This window comes from Oncorhynchus gorbuscha, linkage group LG21 (assembly GCF_021184085.1).
Source record: "Oncorhynchus gorbuscha isolate QuinsamMale2020 ecotype Even-year linkage group LG21, OgorEven_v1.0, whole genome shotgun sequence".
Taxonomy (NCBI): Eukaryota; Metazoa; Chordata; class Actinopteri; order Salmoniformes; family Salmonidae; genus Oncorhynchus; species Oncorhynchus gorbuscha.
The window spans coordinates 24,393,141-24,411,934 of NC_060193.1; the positions used below are offsets into that span (position 1 = coordinate 24,393,141).

At 40.5% G+C, this 18,794-nt stretch overlaps 1 protein-coding gene across 3 annotated transcripts in view; it reads right to left on the minus strand.

The window, feature by feature from the left end:
- Window positions 1–18,794, minus strand: part of kcnip4a (potassium voltage-gated channel interacting protein 4a) — a 270,469-nt gene that overhangs the window by 107,927 nt on the left and 143,748 nt on the right. The window contains exon 1 of one of the 3 annotated variants that reach the window (XM_046319226.1): window positions 498–663. The exons of the other annotated variants lie outside the window; for them this stretch is intronic. Coding sequence (XP_046175182.1) covers window positions 498–555 — 58 coding nt within the window. The 5' untranslated portion in view covers window positions 556–663. Of the gene's footprint in view, window positions 1–497; window positions 664–18,794 lie in introns of those variants that run through there. 3 annotated transcript variants of the gene reach the window in all.

The window sequence follows — 18,794 nt, forward strand, 5'->3', positions numbered from 1 at the left end:
TGCCAGTTGAACTAAACTCGTGAGGCATTTAGCTTTAAGTTATATTCTTCAAGAACCAATGGCTATATGTCATTCATTTAAAAGTTCAAACATGTATGTATCAATCCCAGATTACCCATTTAAATTGTGGAAGGTGGCATTCGAAAGTTCAAGGGGTAAATTATGTGGAGTCAATTTCATGGACTGGTGGTGTGGCACATTAATTCATACAGGAGTATAATGAACCCAACAACACTTTACTAGTGGAAAAGTCTGTAGGGGATTGAAGAAAACAAACACCCTAAAACATGTTGCAAATAAAACACAGGAAATGCATATTAGAGAATGAAAAGATAAGGAACTCATTCAGGTCTGTGCTTTGAAAGCAATTCAAATTGAGCTTATTACCTCAATGTCTTCAGTAGTTTTGAGTAATCTAGTTTAGTGATTACGACCACCACCCTGCACACCAACCCCTCCCCCCCCCCCCCCCCCCACACACACACACCCTGGCCTACCTGTCCTCTTGCGCCTCTGATCTTTCTGAAGAGAAAAGATGACCATCAAAGCACCCATGTCTACCCCCCCTGTCCCGGTCTCGCTCAGTGATCCAGAAGTCCTGCGAGTTTTGACAACGCTACAGCTTTACACTTTGCTGGCTTCTGAGTAGAGCTGATGAGCTGCAACTATCAGAGTCTCCGGTCTGTGCTTCCTAGCTTCCCCTTTTTTCCACCCAGGCTTGGTGAGCTGGGTGCGCAACGAGGGTGTGGAGTGGGAGTCGAGCGCCGGTGCCACCCTTTTTCAGTTTAGAATTTTGACGCGTTTCAGTCTCTGGCCCCCCCCCCTCCTTTTTTTGCTGAAGGGGGCACTTCGGAGCAGAGTGCTGCTGCACTGCCTGGCTACTTTGTACGAGTTGAGGGAGGGAACGAGGGAGGGAGCTCAAAGATTAATATTGTTGCTTGTGAATAGGTATATTTTAACTATAGCCCCCATGCTGTGAGAATAGGAAAACCATGCCATATCTATGACATTGACTAAAAGAACGTTGGCAGCCTGTGTAGATATTTCGATTGCAAGCAGGTCAACCACTTGACGACAACAAGGTCCATCTGCACCATATCAAGCCTGAAAAGGAGGAACCAATTTAAAGGCAGATTAATGTGTCAGGAGTCATCCCTCATCATGCTGTGGGTAACACCTAATTTTCTGATTCTGCCAGCATATTCTAATTCTTTATGCAACATAGACATGTTTTTCAAAGGATGAGATCCTGGAAATTACTATGGAAGAGCATGCCTTGCTGCAAATTCCCTTCAATACATTAATCAAGGTTTTCACCTCCCTATATAAATTTGATTGAAATCAATCACAGTCGTTGAGTCCTCTAATTACAATCCTGCAATCACAACATTCACAATACAAAGGAACAGCAATGGGATGCTTGTAATCAAAAACACCACAGAAGACAGAATATTTTGATTGTTTTCCATCCAAATGCATTGATATGCAGAGTGCACAGACTACTAGTGCATCGGACATCAACAGGTTGCACAGGGAGAGAGTGGTGTGTGCAAAGGTAGACAATTCCAATTCATTGAATGTTTGTAAACACATTCAACGTCTCACTCTACCACACCAAAGCCTTTTCTTAACCTACCCATACAACCCTCAAAATAAAACGGCGAGTTTTTAAAGGAGACCCTTCGCCTTCCTATTTGTGTTGGACACAAAAGGCTTTTTGGACATGGTACTGGTACTCCCTGTATATATAGTACTGGTAGTCCCTGTATATATAGTACTGGTAGTCCCTGTATATATAGTACTGGTAGTCCCTGTATATATAGTACTGGTACTCCCTGTATATATAGTACTGGTACTCCCTGTATATATAGTACTGGTACTCCCTGTATATATAGTACTGGTACTCCCTGTATATATAGTACTGGTACTCCCTGTATATATAGTACTGATACTCCCTGTATATATAGCCATGTTATTTTTTACTCATTATTGTTCTTCACTGTGTATTTATTCCTCGTGTCACTATTTCTATTATCTTTCACTCTGCATTGTTGGAAAACAACCCGAAAGTAAGCACGTCACTGTTAGTCTGCACCTGTTGTTTAAGAAGCACGTGACAGATAAAATGTGGATGGTCAGAGAAGAGGAGGGACCTTGCCATCCCACAAGTGACGACTGAAGATCTACAGAACGCTGGCCCGTTTTCTACAGACATGGACTCCTACTTTAAAATGTATCATCACTGGCACTTGACTTTTCTCTTTCACACAACAAAAATTTTAAAAATCATTCCGTTCCCACTGCCACCCCTGCAGAACCCGTAGCAGTCTTTTCAAAGAACATCCACGTCGGCGGTCCAATTTACAACACGACCGCCCGCAATCAAGTACCAATTTCCCCACACCATTATCCCGCTTCCTGCCTCTACGGTGTGCCGGTCGCCGTTCTGGGGCCTCCTACGGATAAAAGTCTAAGGAAGAAACTAGTAAGTGGGGCTGGGGATGATGAAAACAACTTCAGCATGGTATGAGCCAGGCTTTAGAGAGCGGGATGGAGGGGCTAACATAGACATCTACCTGGAAGTGTGTCATCATGACCATCCTGAAGGCAAAAAGCCCTTTGTGTGTCAGCCGCTGCACTGGTTCTACATTGTAATTAGGTTTCTCTTAAGGAGTCCGAGTCCAGTCCACAAGAAGCAATCCCACCTGCCTGACAACTAAATTACAACCAGAACCACTCTGACCAGTTTGATAAAATACATGGCTTTGTTGTGGTAGGATCCGGGAAAAGGGCTACTGTCACTTGTTACAAATATGTTTTTCTGCCTCCAGTGGTGCTTTCAAAGCATAGGTCACAACGGGAGAGAAATTGCAATTTGCTGGCCAATATCTTGGTTAATCCCTCAGCTATAAAGATCTCCATGAATACAATTCTGGAACGTTTGCATTGCAAATGGATTAAGCTTGGTACAACATCTGATGAATGTAAAAATGCGTCAGAGAATTTTCCTGGGGGATGTCGGGTAATGTATTTATTTAATCACCACATCCATAATTTTAGTCCTCTGCGAATGGGCCAGGTCAGTAATTTTTATATAGCGGGGCAAATTCCAAGGTCCTCTGATAATATTAATCCCGTACCCGACATCCCTGTGTTCCCAAGAGGTTAGAGTTTGACTGGTGCCGTTTTCAGTTTGAGCAAGAGAACGGATAAATTGATGCTTAAAACTAAGTGCTGCGCATGTATTTCTTCAGAATGGCCTACATTTATCAACTTCCACAGTGAATACTTATTTAGGCTTTGTTTTGTGCCAATGAATTTCAACATCGCCAAAACTCAGAATAATGTCCAATAAAAGTATTGTGCCAAGGCCAATTTAAATGAAAGCCTGGCTGTAAAAGTAGATAATGAGCTAAACTTTTTTTTTTAATCGTTCACTTTCTCATTTTCATATTATTATTTAGACATCTTCGCGCCTAGAATAAAAACCTCCAGAATTCCGTCCTCATCGAATTTTAATTTTTTGGGACATTACATCAGTGTTTCTGCTGCAGTCATTTTCCTGTGGCGCTGCACCACAGCAATATTATTGCATCCACGGCAATAAAATATGTAACATGAAAAAATATTACTGCAGTTGGACACATTGAAGACGCTAGAACAGTTCACATTTGCTTTTCCTCTGCAAACAAAACGAGTATTGAATAGAAAAATCGGACAACCCCATTGTAGAATGGTTTAGCAATTTACCTAACTTCATTGGAGTCCACCTGCGGCAAACTCAATTGATAGGACATGATTTGGAAAGGCACACACCTGTCTATATAAAGGTCCCACAGTTGACAGTGCATGTCAGAGCAAAAACCAAGCCATGAGGTTGAAGGAATTTTCTATAGAGCTCTGAGACAGGATTGTGTCCAGTCACAAATCTGGGAAAGAGTACCAAAATAATTGTGCAGCATTGAAGATCCCCCAAAACACAGTGGCCTACATCATTCTTAAATGGAAGATGTTTGAAACCACCAAGACTTTTTGTAGAGCTCACCGACCTGGCCAAACTGAGCAATCGGGGGAGAAGGGCATTGGTCAGGGAGGTGACCAAGAACCCGATGGTCACTCTGACAGAGTTCCAAATTTCTTCTGTTGAGATGGGAGAAACTTCCAGAAGGACAACCATCTTTGCAGCACTCCACCATTCAGGCCTTTATGGTAGAGTGACCAGATGGAAGCCACTTCTCAATAAAAGGCACTTGACAGGCAACTTGGAGGACTCTCAGACCATGAGAAACAAGATTCTCTGGTTTGATGAAACTAAGATTGAACTCTTTGGCCTAAATGCCAATTGTAACTCACATCTGGAGGAAATCAAGCACCGCTCTTCATCTGGCCAATACAGTCCCTATGATGAAGCATGGTCGTGGCAGCATCATGCCGTGGGAATGTTTTTCCGTGGAAGGGACTGGGAGAGTAGTCAGGATCGAGGGAAAGATGAACAGAGCAACAGAGCAACAGATGAACAGAGCAAACTACAGAGAGATCCTTGATGAATACCTGCTTCAGAGCGCTCAGGATCTCAGGCTGGGGCGAAGGTTCACCTTCCAACAGGACAACAACCCTAAGCACACAGCCAAAACAATGCAGGACTGGCTCCGGGACAAGTATTAATGTCCTTGAGTGGCCCAGCCAGAGCCTGGACTAGAACCTGATCGAACATCTCTGGAGAGAGCTGATGCTCCGCATCCAACCTGACAGAGCTTGATAGATTCTGCAGGGAAGAATGGGAGAAACTACCCAAGTACAGATGTGCAAGCTTACGGTGTCATAGCCAAGAAGACTCAAGGCTGTAATTGCTGCCAAATGTGTTTCAACAAAGTACTGAGTAAAGGGTCTGAATACTTAAATACCAGTCAAAAGATTGGACACTCAAGGGTTTTTCTTTATCTTTACTATATTGTAGAATAATAGTGAAGACATCAAAACTATGAAATAACACATATGGAATCATGTAGTAACCAAAAAAGTGTTAAACAAGTCAAAATATATTTTAGATTCTTCAAAGTAGTCACCTTTTGCCTTGATGACATGGCTTTGTACACTCTTGGCATTCCCTCAACCAGCTTCACCTGTAATTATTTTCCAACAGTCTTGAAGGAGTTCCCACATATGCTGAGCACTTGTTGGCTGCTTTTCCTTCACTGTACGGTCCATCTCATCCCTCAATTGGGTTAAGGTCGTGTGATTGTGGAGGCCAGGTCATCTGATGTAGCACTCAATCACTCTGCTTCTTGGTCAAATAGCCCTTACACAGCCTGGAGGTGTGCTGGGTCATTGTCCTGTTGAAAAACAAATTACAGTCCCACTAAGTGCAAACGAGATGGGATGGCATATTCCTACAGAATGCTGTGGTAGCCATGCTGGTTAAGAATGCCCACACCATCACATCACCTCCTCCATGCTTCACGGTGGGAACCCCACACGCGGAGATCATCCGTTCAACTTCTCTGCGTCTCACAAAGACAAGGCAGTTGGAACCAAACATCTCAAATTTGGGCAGATTTCCACTGGTCTAATGTCCATTGCTCGTGTTTCTTGGCCCAAGCAAGTCTCTTATTCTCATTGGAGTCCTTTAGTAGTGGTTTCTTTGCAGCAATTCAACCATGAATGACTGATTCAAGCAGTCTCCTCTGAACAGTCTTGGTCTTCTTTTCCTGTGGTGGTCCTCATAAGAGCCAGTTTCATTATAGCGCTTGATGGTTTTTGCGACTGCACTTGAAGAAACTTTCAACATTCTTGAAATTTTCCAGATTGAATGACCTTCATGTCTTAAAGTAACAGACTATTGTTTCTCATTGCTTACTTGAGCTGTTCTAGCCATAATATGGACTTGTCTTTTACCAAATATGTTTATCTTCTGTATACCACCCCTAACTTGTCACAACACAACTGATTGGCTCAAACGCATTAAGAAGGAAATACATTCTACAAATTAACTTTTTTTTAACAACATCTGTTAATTTAAATGCATTCCAGGGAATGTCAAGAGTGTGTAAAGCTGTCATCAAGGCAAAGGGTGGCTACTTTGAAGAATCTCAAATATATTTGGATATGTTTAACACTTTTTTGGTTACTACATGATTCCATATGTGTTATTTCACAGTTTTGATGTCTTCACTACTATTCCACAAAGTTGAAAATAGTAAAAAATATAGAGAAACCCTTGAATGTGTAGGTGTGTCAAAACTTTTGACTGGTACTTTATATAAAATGTGATATTTCAGTTTTTTTATTTGTAATATGGGGTATTATGTTTAGATGATATTGTAAAACTGTTTAATCCATTTTAGAACAAGGCTGTAACGTAACAAAATGTTGAAAAAGAGAATGGGTCAGAATACTTTCTGAATGGACTTTATAAACTAGATGACTGGTAGGGTGAGCTGTGTTGAAGACACCGTGCCGCCATCTTGACCCTCACCCACCATTGTAAAACATGTTGGAAGCTATAGAATACATAGTACCAGTAATCCAGGGTCAAATCAAATCGAATTTTATTTGTCACATACACATGGTTAGCAGATGTTAATGCGAGTGTAGCGAAATGCTTGTGCTTCTAGTTCCGACAATGCAGTGATAACCAACAAGTAATCTAACTAACAATTCCAAAACTACTGTCTTATACACAGTGTAAGGGGATAAGGAATATGTACATAAGGATATATGAATGAGTGATGGTACAGAGCAGCATACAGTAGATGGTATCGAGTACAGTATATACATATGAGATGAGTGTGTAGACAAAGTAAACAAAGTGGGGCTAGTGATACATGTATTACATAAGGATGTTGTCGATGATGTAGAGTACAGTATATACATATGCATATGAGATTAATAATGTAGGGTAAGTAACATTATATAAGGTAGCATTGTTTAAAGTGGCTAGTGATATATTTACATCATTTCCCATCAATTCCCATTATTAAAATGGCTGGAGTTGGGTCAGTGTCAATGACAGTGTGTTGGCAGCAGCCACTCAATGTTAGTGGTGGCTGTTTAACAGTCTGATGGCCTTGAGATAGAAGCTGTTTTTCAGTCTCTCGGTCCCAGCTTTGATGCACCTGTACTGACCTCGCCTTCTGGATGATAGCGGGGTGAACAGGCAGAGGTTCGGGTGGTTGATGTCCTTGATGATCTTTATGGCCTTCCTGTAACATCGGGTGGTGTAGGTGTCCTGGAGGGCAGGTAGTTTGCCCCCGGTGATGCGTTGTGCAGTCCTCACTACCCTCTGGAGAGCCTTACGGTTGAGGGCGGAGCAGTTGCCGTACCAGGCGGTGATACAGCCCGCCAAGATGCTCTCGATTGTGCATCTGTAGAAGTTTGTGAGTGCTTTACAGTGCCTTCAGAAAATATTCACAAGCCTTGACTTCTTCCACATTTGTTGCGTTACATGAAAAAATACTAATATTTCTTCATTATATAAGTAGTCAACCCCCTGAGTCAATACTAATATTTCTTCATTATATAAGTAGTCAACCCCCTGAGTCAATACATGTTAGAATCACCTTTGGCAGCGATTACAGCTGTGGGTCTTTCTGGGTAAGTCTCTAAGAGCTTTCCGCACTTGGATTGTGCAACATTTGCCCATTATTGTTTTCAAATTTCTTCAAACTTTGTTAAATTGGTTGTTTATCACTGCTAGACATCAATTTAAGGTATTGCCATAGATTAAAGTCAAAACTGTTACTTGGCCACTAAAAGGCTCTAAATGGTCAATCCGACTTCTGCAGTGGCCACACAGAATTTAATGCTTTGTGGCCTCAGCAGAATTCAGAGCATTCATACTTCTTGCGCTTTGGAGAGCTGTCATACGCATGCAATAAATTAGTCTGCACTGCACCACTCATAGTGATTCAGAGCTAATCTCTATAGCCATCCAGCTAATTACAAGCAACTGGCTAAACAAAAATACCTTCCCTCTTCTGAGATGTTAGAGTCCATTTCCTGGTGCTGGACATAGGAGCTCAGTCAAGAAAGCATGAAGTAAGAAGGCTGCACCATTTTTCCACCTGCATCTCCACCCTGAATCACCCCAGCTAAATTTGACGACATTTAGGTTATTGTTTACATACTGAACAAAAATATAAAATGCAACATGTAAAGTGTTGGTCCCATGTTTCATGAGCTGAAATAAAAGATCCCAGAAATGTTCCATATGCACAGAAAGCTTATTTCCCTCAAATGTTGTGCAGAAATGTGTTTACATCCTGATTAGTGAGCATTTCTTCTTTCCCAAGACAATCCATCCAGCTGACAGGTGTGGCATATCAAGAAGCTGATTAAACAGCATGATCATTACACAGATGCACCTTGTGCTGGGGACAAAAGGCCATTCTATAATGTGCAGTTTTGTCACACAACACAATGCCACAGATGTCTCAGGTTTTGAGGGAGTGTGTAATTGGCATGCCGACTGCAGGAATGTTCACCAGAGCTGTTGTCAGATATTTTAATGTTAATTTCTCTGCATGGTCCAATATGTTATTCAGCTCATTCCGGTAGGTGGAAGTTATATTTTAGATGGTGTCAGCATCATTTTATTTGAATTCATTTAGGAGTAGAATGCCCTTAATGGCCACCAGAACTTAGCTCAGCTCCTCACTGTCTTGAACCAAAGATGGCTACTAACTGCTCAGAACTACTCAACAGTGAAATCCATTAATATAAATAACCTCACTGCGACTAGGCTCACTCTATAACCCCAAACTGCAGGCAACAATAATCACACAGGCAGGATGAAAGGATAGACAGATCCTCACAGTGGCAGAGAAGTTTTGGGTCAAAAACACTTTAAAATGGTACACCCTGTTTCAAAGTTATTTCCTGTGGCCTGCTGGCACAGATCTGGATTTAGATTACCTTCCCTAAACCTAATAATCAGGGGGTCAAAACAAAGAACTGGCCATAGATCAGGGGCAACCTGACCCTACTCCTATCTTGACTGCAGCTACCTCTTTGGCTGCGTTAGCTCGGGCAACACTTCAAGCACCCTGCCAGCCACAGAGCCTGTGGATTTAAAAAATCCGTGAGACGAGCAGTGTAAAATTGCATATCCAATTGAGTCTGCCCTCAAGTTACAATACCCCAGCAAGGATCAGTCCCAAACGCAAAGTCATTATTTTGACACTTTCATGTCTTCCATCATTAAAAGTGATTAGATTACAACCCGTATTCTCCGAACCATCATTTCATCTGCAGTAAGGCTTCCATCTGTGTGCAGAGATTCCATGTAAGAATCATGCCCCATGTGTTTTAACTGGCAAACATCTGAAATGGCATTCTGTCACAAGCTGCTGTCCCTACTTGTAATGCAACCTACATTGCAAGAGCATAACAATTACTGGCTGTTTATCACTGTCCTTTGTAAGACAAAATCATTTGTTATTTGTTTTTAACACAGTCTGGACCTCAATTTAGGCAAAATCACCTCCTTTCTCCTATAAAAGTAGCGTGGTGTGATTTTTTTCTGAGGAAACTAAATCAAACCGATTTCGATATCAAGGAAAGAACATATACATCATAGGAACAACGTGAATTGTGTTTTGATTGGATTTGGTCCTACGGTCAGAAAAAAGCAAGGTGGTGAGTTTAAACCGAGTTCACTCCACAGACAACTCTATCAGTCGTCGCCTCACGCACTTGATTTACAGAGACGTTCGTCAGAAACACCCATTACAATCTATCACCGTTCCCAATGTACAAGCAGGGAATGGAAAGCTGGCTCATTTCATCATGCTCAATGAGCTGACTGACTCAATGCGTGGCTTTTCTGTATCTCACAATGTTCATTTTACAGTCCCAGATATGTGTGTCTCTCAAATGGCATACATATAGTGCACTACTTTTGACAAGGGCACACGTGGAATACAGTGTGTCAAATAAACAAAAATGATTCAATTAAACTCAGTCATCTAACCCTTCTTATCAGAAATGACTCATCTTATGTCAAATGGAACGGCAGGTAGCCTAGTGGTTAGAGCGTTGGACTAGTAACCGAATCCCCGAGCTGACAAGGTAAAAATCTGTTGTTCTGCCCCTGAACAAGGCAATTAACCCACTGCTCCTAGGCCGTCATTGAAAATAAGAATTCGTTCTTAACTGACTTGCCTAGTTATATAAAGGTTAAAAAATATATATATGTTAATGAAACCAAATGAAATTGATTGCTTCTTGCTCACAGATAAAACTGAAGAATTGAAAAGCGTACTAAGTGCAGCCTGTGTTGCACTGTCAAGTGTTGAAAAAAAAGACTTTAGAAGAGAAGAGTATAGAAGAACTAGTATAAATGTCTGTTATAGGACAAAACTTTGTCAATCGCTGTTATAAAGGAAATCTGTTGTTAGGGGGTTGGTGAGGACATTAGAAGTAAGGAGTGTGGGTGGAATTAAGTCAAAGAATGTGTCAGTGAGCCTTCATGTGTGAGTGTGAAAGAGAGACAGCGAGAGAGAAAAAGCGAGAGAGCGAGAGAGAGGGAGACAGCGAGAGAGACAGCAAGACAGAGCGAGAGAGAGAAAGACAGCGAGAGAAAGACAGAGTGAAAGACAGAGAGTGAGCGAGAGAGAAAGAGAGCGAGAGAGAAAGAGAGCGAGAGAGAACGATGCTGACACATACAGACTTATACACACACCTGATCTCACTCTCTTCTCTCAATCTCTCTTCTCTTCTCTTCCTCTCTCTATTGTCGAGAACTGTTTTATAATTTCATATGTTTCTTGTTTGTCTATCTTTTTTATGCATTGTCTACAAGTTTATATATGTTTACAACAAGTAAGTGGAAGATATCAGAATAGGGGACTTGGGGAATCATAACATGTTGTACGAAATGAGCCAAATTTGTCGTAGTGAAGCTGTCTAGAGTAATGCAAGGTCTCTTTCATGATCATGTGAAACGTTAATTGCCTTGGAAATGCTGGGATGTGTTTTTCAATGATGTTAAAGGTAAATATGCAACTATAACAGTGATACGCTATGGATTACAATTATGATCATGAATATTAAGGATATAAACACTACATGTTACACACAGACACTCAACCATGCAAATTGGCGGAGTTATTATTTATTTCGACAGCATACATTATAATAATAATAATAATATATGCCATTTAGCAGACGCTTTTATCCAAAGCGACTTACAGTCATTATAGTCTTACCCTTATACAGACATCGTACACACTCACTAAATCACATCCAATATCATACACATCAACCTACTCAGGTTAAACTACGCACATAACATCTTGTCTCAATTTTCTAACATCTGTGGCATTGGCTCACAGGCAAACAGGCAAGGGAATAAAACAAATATTGCTAGAACCTATTTCTTGAATTCGAAATATCAGACATTTGAAAGCTCTAAGTTTGACCGTCATAATACCTCTGATGGCAGTAAATTTACAAGCACTAATTATGGTCAATTTAGCCTGAGAATAGAATCTAGTTATGGTAAGGGATTAAATAAGTATAGCTAGTTATAATTGTAATGGTTTGGCAGATTATAAAAAAAGAAGATCTGTCTTTACGTGGCTAAAAGAAAAGGAATATAACATATACTGTTTACAGGAAACTCACTCTACATCCTTAGATGAAGTTGCGTGGAAAAAGGAATGGGGTGGTGAAAAATGTTTCTGTCATGGACAAAGGAACTCAAAAGGTGTGATAATATTAATTAACAAAAATGTCAAACTGAATGTGCAAATAGTCAGGAATGATTCGCAAGGAAGGTGAATCTTTTTGAATATGAAAGTGGACGAAAAAGAGATTTGGCTCAATCCTTATGGTCCAAATCAGGAGGATCCATACTTCTTCTAAAATATTTATACCAATTTATTGAACTTACAGGCAAAAAATGGTGATATCATTATGGTAGGAGACTATAACACAGTGTTAAGTACCTCAATGAACCGTGAACTATCAAACTATCATCACCGTGCCTTTAAGGAAATCACAAATATTATGGACATTAGAAATAAAAAACCCAGACCTAGTGAGATATACAGTGGGGCAAAAAAGTATTTAGTCAGCCACAAATTGTGCAAGTTCTCCCACTTAAAAAGATGAGAGGCCTGTAATTTTCAAAATAGGTACACTTCAAATATGACAGACAAAATGAGAAGAAAAAAATCCAGAAAAATCACATTGTAGGATTTTAATGAATTTATTTGCAAATTATGGTGGAAAATAAGTATTTGGTCACCTACAAACAAGCAAGATTTCTGGCTCTCAAACCTGTAACTTCTTCTTTTAGAGGCTCCTCTGTCCTCCACTCGTTACCTGTATTAATGGCACCTGTTTGAACATGTTATCAGTATAAAAGGTATAAAAGACACCTGTCCACAACCTCAAACAGTCACACTCCAAACTCCAATATGGCCAAGACCAAAGGACACCAGAAACGTGGGAGAACGTGCACAATTAGTGGCTGACTAAATACTTTTTTGCCCCACTGTACATGGAGGAGACTTAAGTTAGTCGTCTTGACTACTGTCTCTTTCTCTCTTGCATCAAAGGTTAAAAAAGTTTTAATAGGAGACAGAATGCGATCAGATCTAATTGGCATTCACATAACTCATAGATGTTCCACATGGACGGGGATATTGGACATTTTATCAAAGTTTACTGGAGGACAACTTATTTTTAACTAAGACAAAATAATTTAGAACTGAATTTTTCCAGTATAATATAGGTTCAGCAAATCCCCTTATTGTTTGTGATACCTTTAAATGTACATTCAGAGGTCATTCAATTCAATATTCATCAATAATTTCACACTCTGGCTAAAGATACAAGACTAACAAGGGAAATCCATGAACTAAAAGTACAGGTAGATAGCAATGAAAACGATACTACAGAGATACAAAATAAGTTAGAGGAAAAACAAAAAGAACTATGAATCTCCTAATGATATTTAAACATTTTTAGGCAGATGTTCTCTTTTCCGTCCCATCCCTCCCACTGAATGAAGATTACGGTAAGGAATTCTTTCCAAATAATATTTTAAAAAAGGAAAATGAGCAAATGTACAGAAAGATCAGTGCGAAGGCCAAATTACAGAGGATGAATTTTGAGGTTATTAAATCCTTTCAGTCTGGAAAAATCCCAGGGCTTGATGGCATACCTGTAGAGGTCTACTTGATTTACTAAAAGCTCCATTGTCAGATTGTTTTAACTACTCCTATAGAAATGGTAGCCTGTCAGGTACTCAGCAAGAAGGTCTGATTTCTCTATTTTTAGTGAAATGCATAGCACTCAGAATTAAAAGGGTTTTAGCAGGTATTGTTCATCCCGATCAGACAGGTTTTTTACATGGACAATACATTGGAGATAGTATACGGTAACTACTAGAAATAATAGAACATCATCAAACATCTAAGAAGCCAGGCCTGGTATTTATAGCGGATTTTGAAAAGGCATTTGATAAAGTAAGACTGGATTTTATTTATAAATGCCTGGAATTGATCAATTTCGGCGATTCTCTAATAAAGTGGGTAAAAAATAATGTATAGCAACCCCAGGTGTAAGATAGTAAATAATGGCTACTTCTCAGAGAGTTTTGAATTGTCAAGAGGAGTTAAACAAGGGTGTCCGTTGTCACCATATGTATTCGTTATGGCCATCGAAATGCAAACTATTAAAATCAGATCCAATAACAACATTAGAGGATTAGAAATTAGAAAATGTTTAAAAAAAAAGGTGTCCATGTATGCCGATGACTGAAGTTTTATAATAAGTCCGCAAGCTAGATCCCTGCAATGTCTCATTGAAGATCTAGATAACTTTTCTGTACTCTCAGGACTAAAATCTAATGATGATAAGTGTACAATATTATGTTTTGAATCTTTAAAAAAATACAACTTTGACATTACCCTGCAGTTTACCTATAAAATGGGCTGATGGTGAAGTAGACATACTTGGTATTCATATCACAAAATATATAACTAAGTTCTCCACAATGAATTTCAATAGACAACTTGTAGAAATAGACAAGATCCTGCAACCATGGAGATGTAAATACCTGCCTATTTATGGAAAAATTGCCCTGATTAACTCCTTAGTCATATCTTTAGTTTAGTCACTTACGTATGGTGCTGCCTACTCCTGATGATTCGTTTTTCAAATCATATGAGCAAAAAAAGTCACTTTATTTGGGACTCTAAACCAGATAAAATAAAGCGTGCCGATCTATATAATGAATATGAAATGGGTGGGTTGAGATTATTAAATATAAAAGCACTCAACCTCTCTCTAAAAGCTTCACTTATTCAAAAGTTTTTCTTGAACCCGAAAATGGTTCTAAAGTAGATTACTAAGAAAAGCTCATCCATTGTTAAAAAAATTGCATTTTTTCCTTTGTGCAGATTGCCATGTCTCATTTTCAATTAATTGAAAATGATACTTTTTTCAAAGTATCTCTCTTTTCAAACAAGCATTGCAGAGCTGGCTACAATTTCAATTTCATCCCCCTGAAAAGATAGAACATCAAATATTACAGCTGAACTGAAATGTGCTGGTTGATAAAAGACGTGTATTTATGGGAAAATGTTTGAAAGGGGTATTTTGTTCTTAAATGATATTGTAAATACAATATAATTTATGTCCTTCATGGAGTTATGAGAATTGTATGGGAAGGTCTGCTCAATCCAAGAGTACAAACAATTGATTACAGCATTACCCCAAAAATGGAGGAGGCGGTTGGAAGCGGGAGGAGGTAGGGAAATGGTCTGTCTGCTCAATATAAAGGATCAAAACTGGAGGAGGCAGGTGGCAGCGGGAGGATGTAGGGAACTGGTCTGTCTGCCCAATATAAAGGATCACAACTGGAGGAGGCAGGTGGAAGCGGGAGGAGGTAGGGAACTGGTCTGTCTGCCCAATATAAAGGATCAAAACTGGAGGAGGCAGGTGGAAGCGGGAGGAGGTAGGGAACTGGTCTGTCTACCCAATATAAAGGATCAAAACTGGAGGAGGCAGGTGGAAGCGGGAGGAGGTAGGGAACTGGTCTGTCTACCCAATATAAAGGATCAAAACTGGAGGAGGCAGGTGGAAGCTGGAGGAGGTAGTGAACTGGTCTGTCTACCCAATATAAAGGATCATAACTTGGAGGAATAAAAATAGCATAAACAGGATGTTGACAACTTTGCCATACAGATTGCAAAATAGTTTGGAAGATATTTTTTATGTACCGATTCCATGATAAAGGGTGTATGAGTTGATATATAAAACAACACAAGATTCAAGACTTTGTGCTTTTCAGCTAAAATTATTATATAGAATTCTTGCCACCAACAAAATGTTGAATATTGGGGGTATATAATCATTGAAACTCTGCAGATTTTGTGGTGAGGATACAGAATCAATAGACCATTTATTTTGGTATTGCCCTCAGGTAGCCTGTTTCTGGTCTCGGGTTCAGGAATGGCTGAAAATGCATAGCATTGATCTAAAATTGACCCTTGAAATAGTACTGTTAGGAGATCTTGAGAGACCGGGTCAGTCAATTACAAATATTCGAATAGTCTTAGCAAAAGTATTTATCTTCAACTCGCAATCTGTGGATTCTATTCGATTATATAGATTGAAATTGTACATTAAACATCACAGCATAGTTGAAAGATATATGTTGCGTAGAAATCCGAAGAGGGTGGCCTCGAATGGTTGAGGGACAGCTATTGGGGAACTGTGGGGGGGGATCCTTGAGGGTTTGGGTTCACATTGTTTGGCCTGGTGGGAGATCTGTCAATGTGCCCTTGAGCAGGGCATTGACCCTGGATGCTTCTGTGTGTCGCTCTGAATGGGAGTCTGTTGGATGACTGGTGTGATGTAGTTGTTGAGCGGCTTCACTGCAAGTATATTGTATGTTTCGGATATTCAATCAAATTAAAAATTAAACAAAGGAAAAAAAGTTCTGGCCAATGAGCTTCAGCCCCTCACCATTTGAGTGACAGCTAGCAAGATACACACACAGCAGAGAGAGCGCGCAATGACGTGGTGTATTTGCATGTATGTGACGTAGTACGGAATAGCCGGGGATCACTTTTGGTTCGTGAGTGATACTTTCATAACTACTGGATAAGAAGTATGCAAAAGTACCAGAGAATCTCTTTAATGTGTTACACAGCCATTAGGTAATACATCCCACCTTTGTTGATGTCCAGACAGGGACTGAGGTACAATAGCACCAGTGATGTGGTGCTGATGTTTGGACAGCAGAGGGCACTACAGGCTTCTAGAAGAGAAAGACCACACAAACCCTCTCAGCTAAACCTGTTTCCCCATTGTCAGGATGGCCTATGGTCTCATGGTGTACACCGTCAGCTTGTGCACTTCATTCTGCAAGATTAACTCCACTATATTACACCACACGATAATCTTCTTGTAAGAACAAGAGATCTGACTCATCATCCGAGTCACGAAATACAATTTCTTAGTGTGGTTGAACAAGAATAACTAGAACATTAATGTACCGTATCATCTATCTATGAAAACATTACCACCGTCTAACACCTCCAACATGCCTTTAAAGACTGTTTTGCTCACCTCAAAATCAGAGGAAAATGTTAATTCTCCAAAAACGTTGAACCGTGACCGGGGATCGCACCCCCAACCGTCCAATCTTGTGACCACCCTGAGATTTCAAAAGCAAAAATAGGACCCGATGCCACTCTGCTTAGCACACAGCATTATGGAGATGAATTGGGGGTAAGGCTCTGTGACAACCTAGCATCCTGTCCAGGGGTGTACTTGTATATCAAGCTGCCTCACAACACAGAAACAGGAGATGGTCTCCTGCCCTATGGGCTGCTCTGGTTCAGACAAGGGAGGCTTACTTGTCCAAGGCTTACCTACTTGCTTTTACTACACTTAGCTTAGGGCCTAGAAGGATATAAAACAGAATATAAATAGTGGAGAACAGACTCAGTAAAAGTGTTATCATAAGGACAGCAACAGATCAGTCTCCCCTACAAACTATAAGCCTACAATCCTGACTGTCTATTCTTAACATTAGAAGTTTGGCTCAAGACAGAACGCCAACCACCTAGGATACAGGTCAGTTACACGGTGGCTTTGTGTTTAGGCCATTTGGGGAAACTACTGGCCTCTGGATAACAGAGGCAGTAGTTTGAATCAATGATTGAGAGGATAGTAGGACACCACTGTAGCTAAACAGATTTTTGCAAACTACAAGCAGAGCCATCCCACTGTCAGAGGAAGCCAAGTGAAAATGCCTCAGGAATACTAATTTAGCGTTTTCAGCAGTATGACAGGGAAGTTTAAGAAAATTGCAGAGTAAAATCGAGGAATAACAAATAGTATTTTTTTCGACAGGCAAATAGCCAGACTGGGGCCGGGGGATAGAGGATGTAGAGCAACAACCCAAGAAATAAGATTTTTTACAAAAGGACTAAACAGCTAGAACTTTGTCAACAGACACAGATTAGAAACCACATTATGAGTCCCTAACACAAGAATCAGGTGCCTGCTTAATAAGTAATGCCACTGCTGTTCCATCTTACCCAACTCTGTGGTGTGAAGACAAGCTATCAACTTATCCAGAGCTATCAACTGATTCAGGGGTGACTTGTCTGTCTTACCCATGTTTGGGAAGATCAGGACCGCTGTACAGGTGTAAGGAAAACTGATCTAGAATCAGTAGTTGAGAATAACTAGAGCATCCAGGTAGGCTACGGCGCTTACATGAGCAGCAGTTGGTGAGAGCATGCAGTCCCCTAGAATGCCATGGCGCAGATGCACATTTGCAGACGAGTCTGCAACCTGCTGTTTTTAATTAGAGCCCAATTAAGACAACAGCCTTATGAGGACAAGGTTAGGCACCGGGTGCGGGCAAGCGATAGAGTTGTGTTTGCGTTGTCATGGAAGAGAGCAGACGGCGCCGATTAGAGGGTGCTCATCTCTGTGTGTGATTGAGTGAGAGTGAGTAAGAGATTGAAGGTATGTACTGTATGCTTCGTGTCTGTGTATCTCTCTCTCTGTGTGTGTGTGTGTGTGTGTGTGTGTGTGTGTGTGTGTGTGTGTGTGTGTGTGTGTGTGTGTGTGTGTGTGTGTGTGTGTGTGTGTGTGTGTGTGTGTGTGTGTGTGTGTGTGTGTGTGTGTGTGTGTGTGTGTGTGTGTGTGTGTGTGTGTGTGTGTGTGTGTGTGTAGGAGAATTGGCATATTACAGAAGGTTGCCAATCCTGCCATGTACTCCTGTCCTTCTCCCATGTTTTTTAATTTTTTTTAAACAACCACACAAGACAAAAAGGGCACTTTGCCAGATGGTCCACTTGTGGAATCCATCAGTGGGTATGGGGCCACACGATGTGTGACATTTGACATCATCAATCACTGACAAACAAGCGTTTGCTCCTTCCAAAGGGCAGTACAGTACAGAGTCATTAGAGTGTGAATTACAACCTATGGGCCTCCTTTAGGTTCAATACCCAACTCATTGAAATGCAATATAAAGGTAGAGGACACTGGATTCGTTAGCACCATGGGGATGGAAGCCTTTATCCTGTCCCACTGTTTAAAGAAAGACAGGTCTGTCAGGTCAGGATACAGCTCAGGTCCATGGGGAGTAGTTAGCAGTTGGCCTTAACACATCCGTTTTTAACAAGAGTAAGAGAGAGGGTAACAATTAAAGGACCTTCTATGATTGTTTTCAATTGAAATGGTCAAAAATAAACAAAAACTAGCTTCTTAGCAAAGAGCAATTTCTCAAGCAAGAATTTTACTATGTTTGGAAG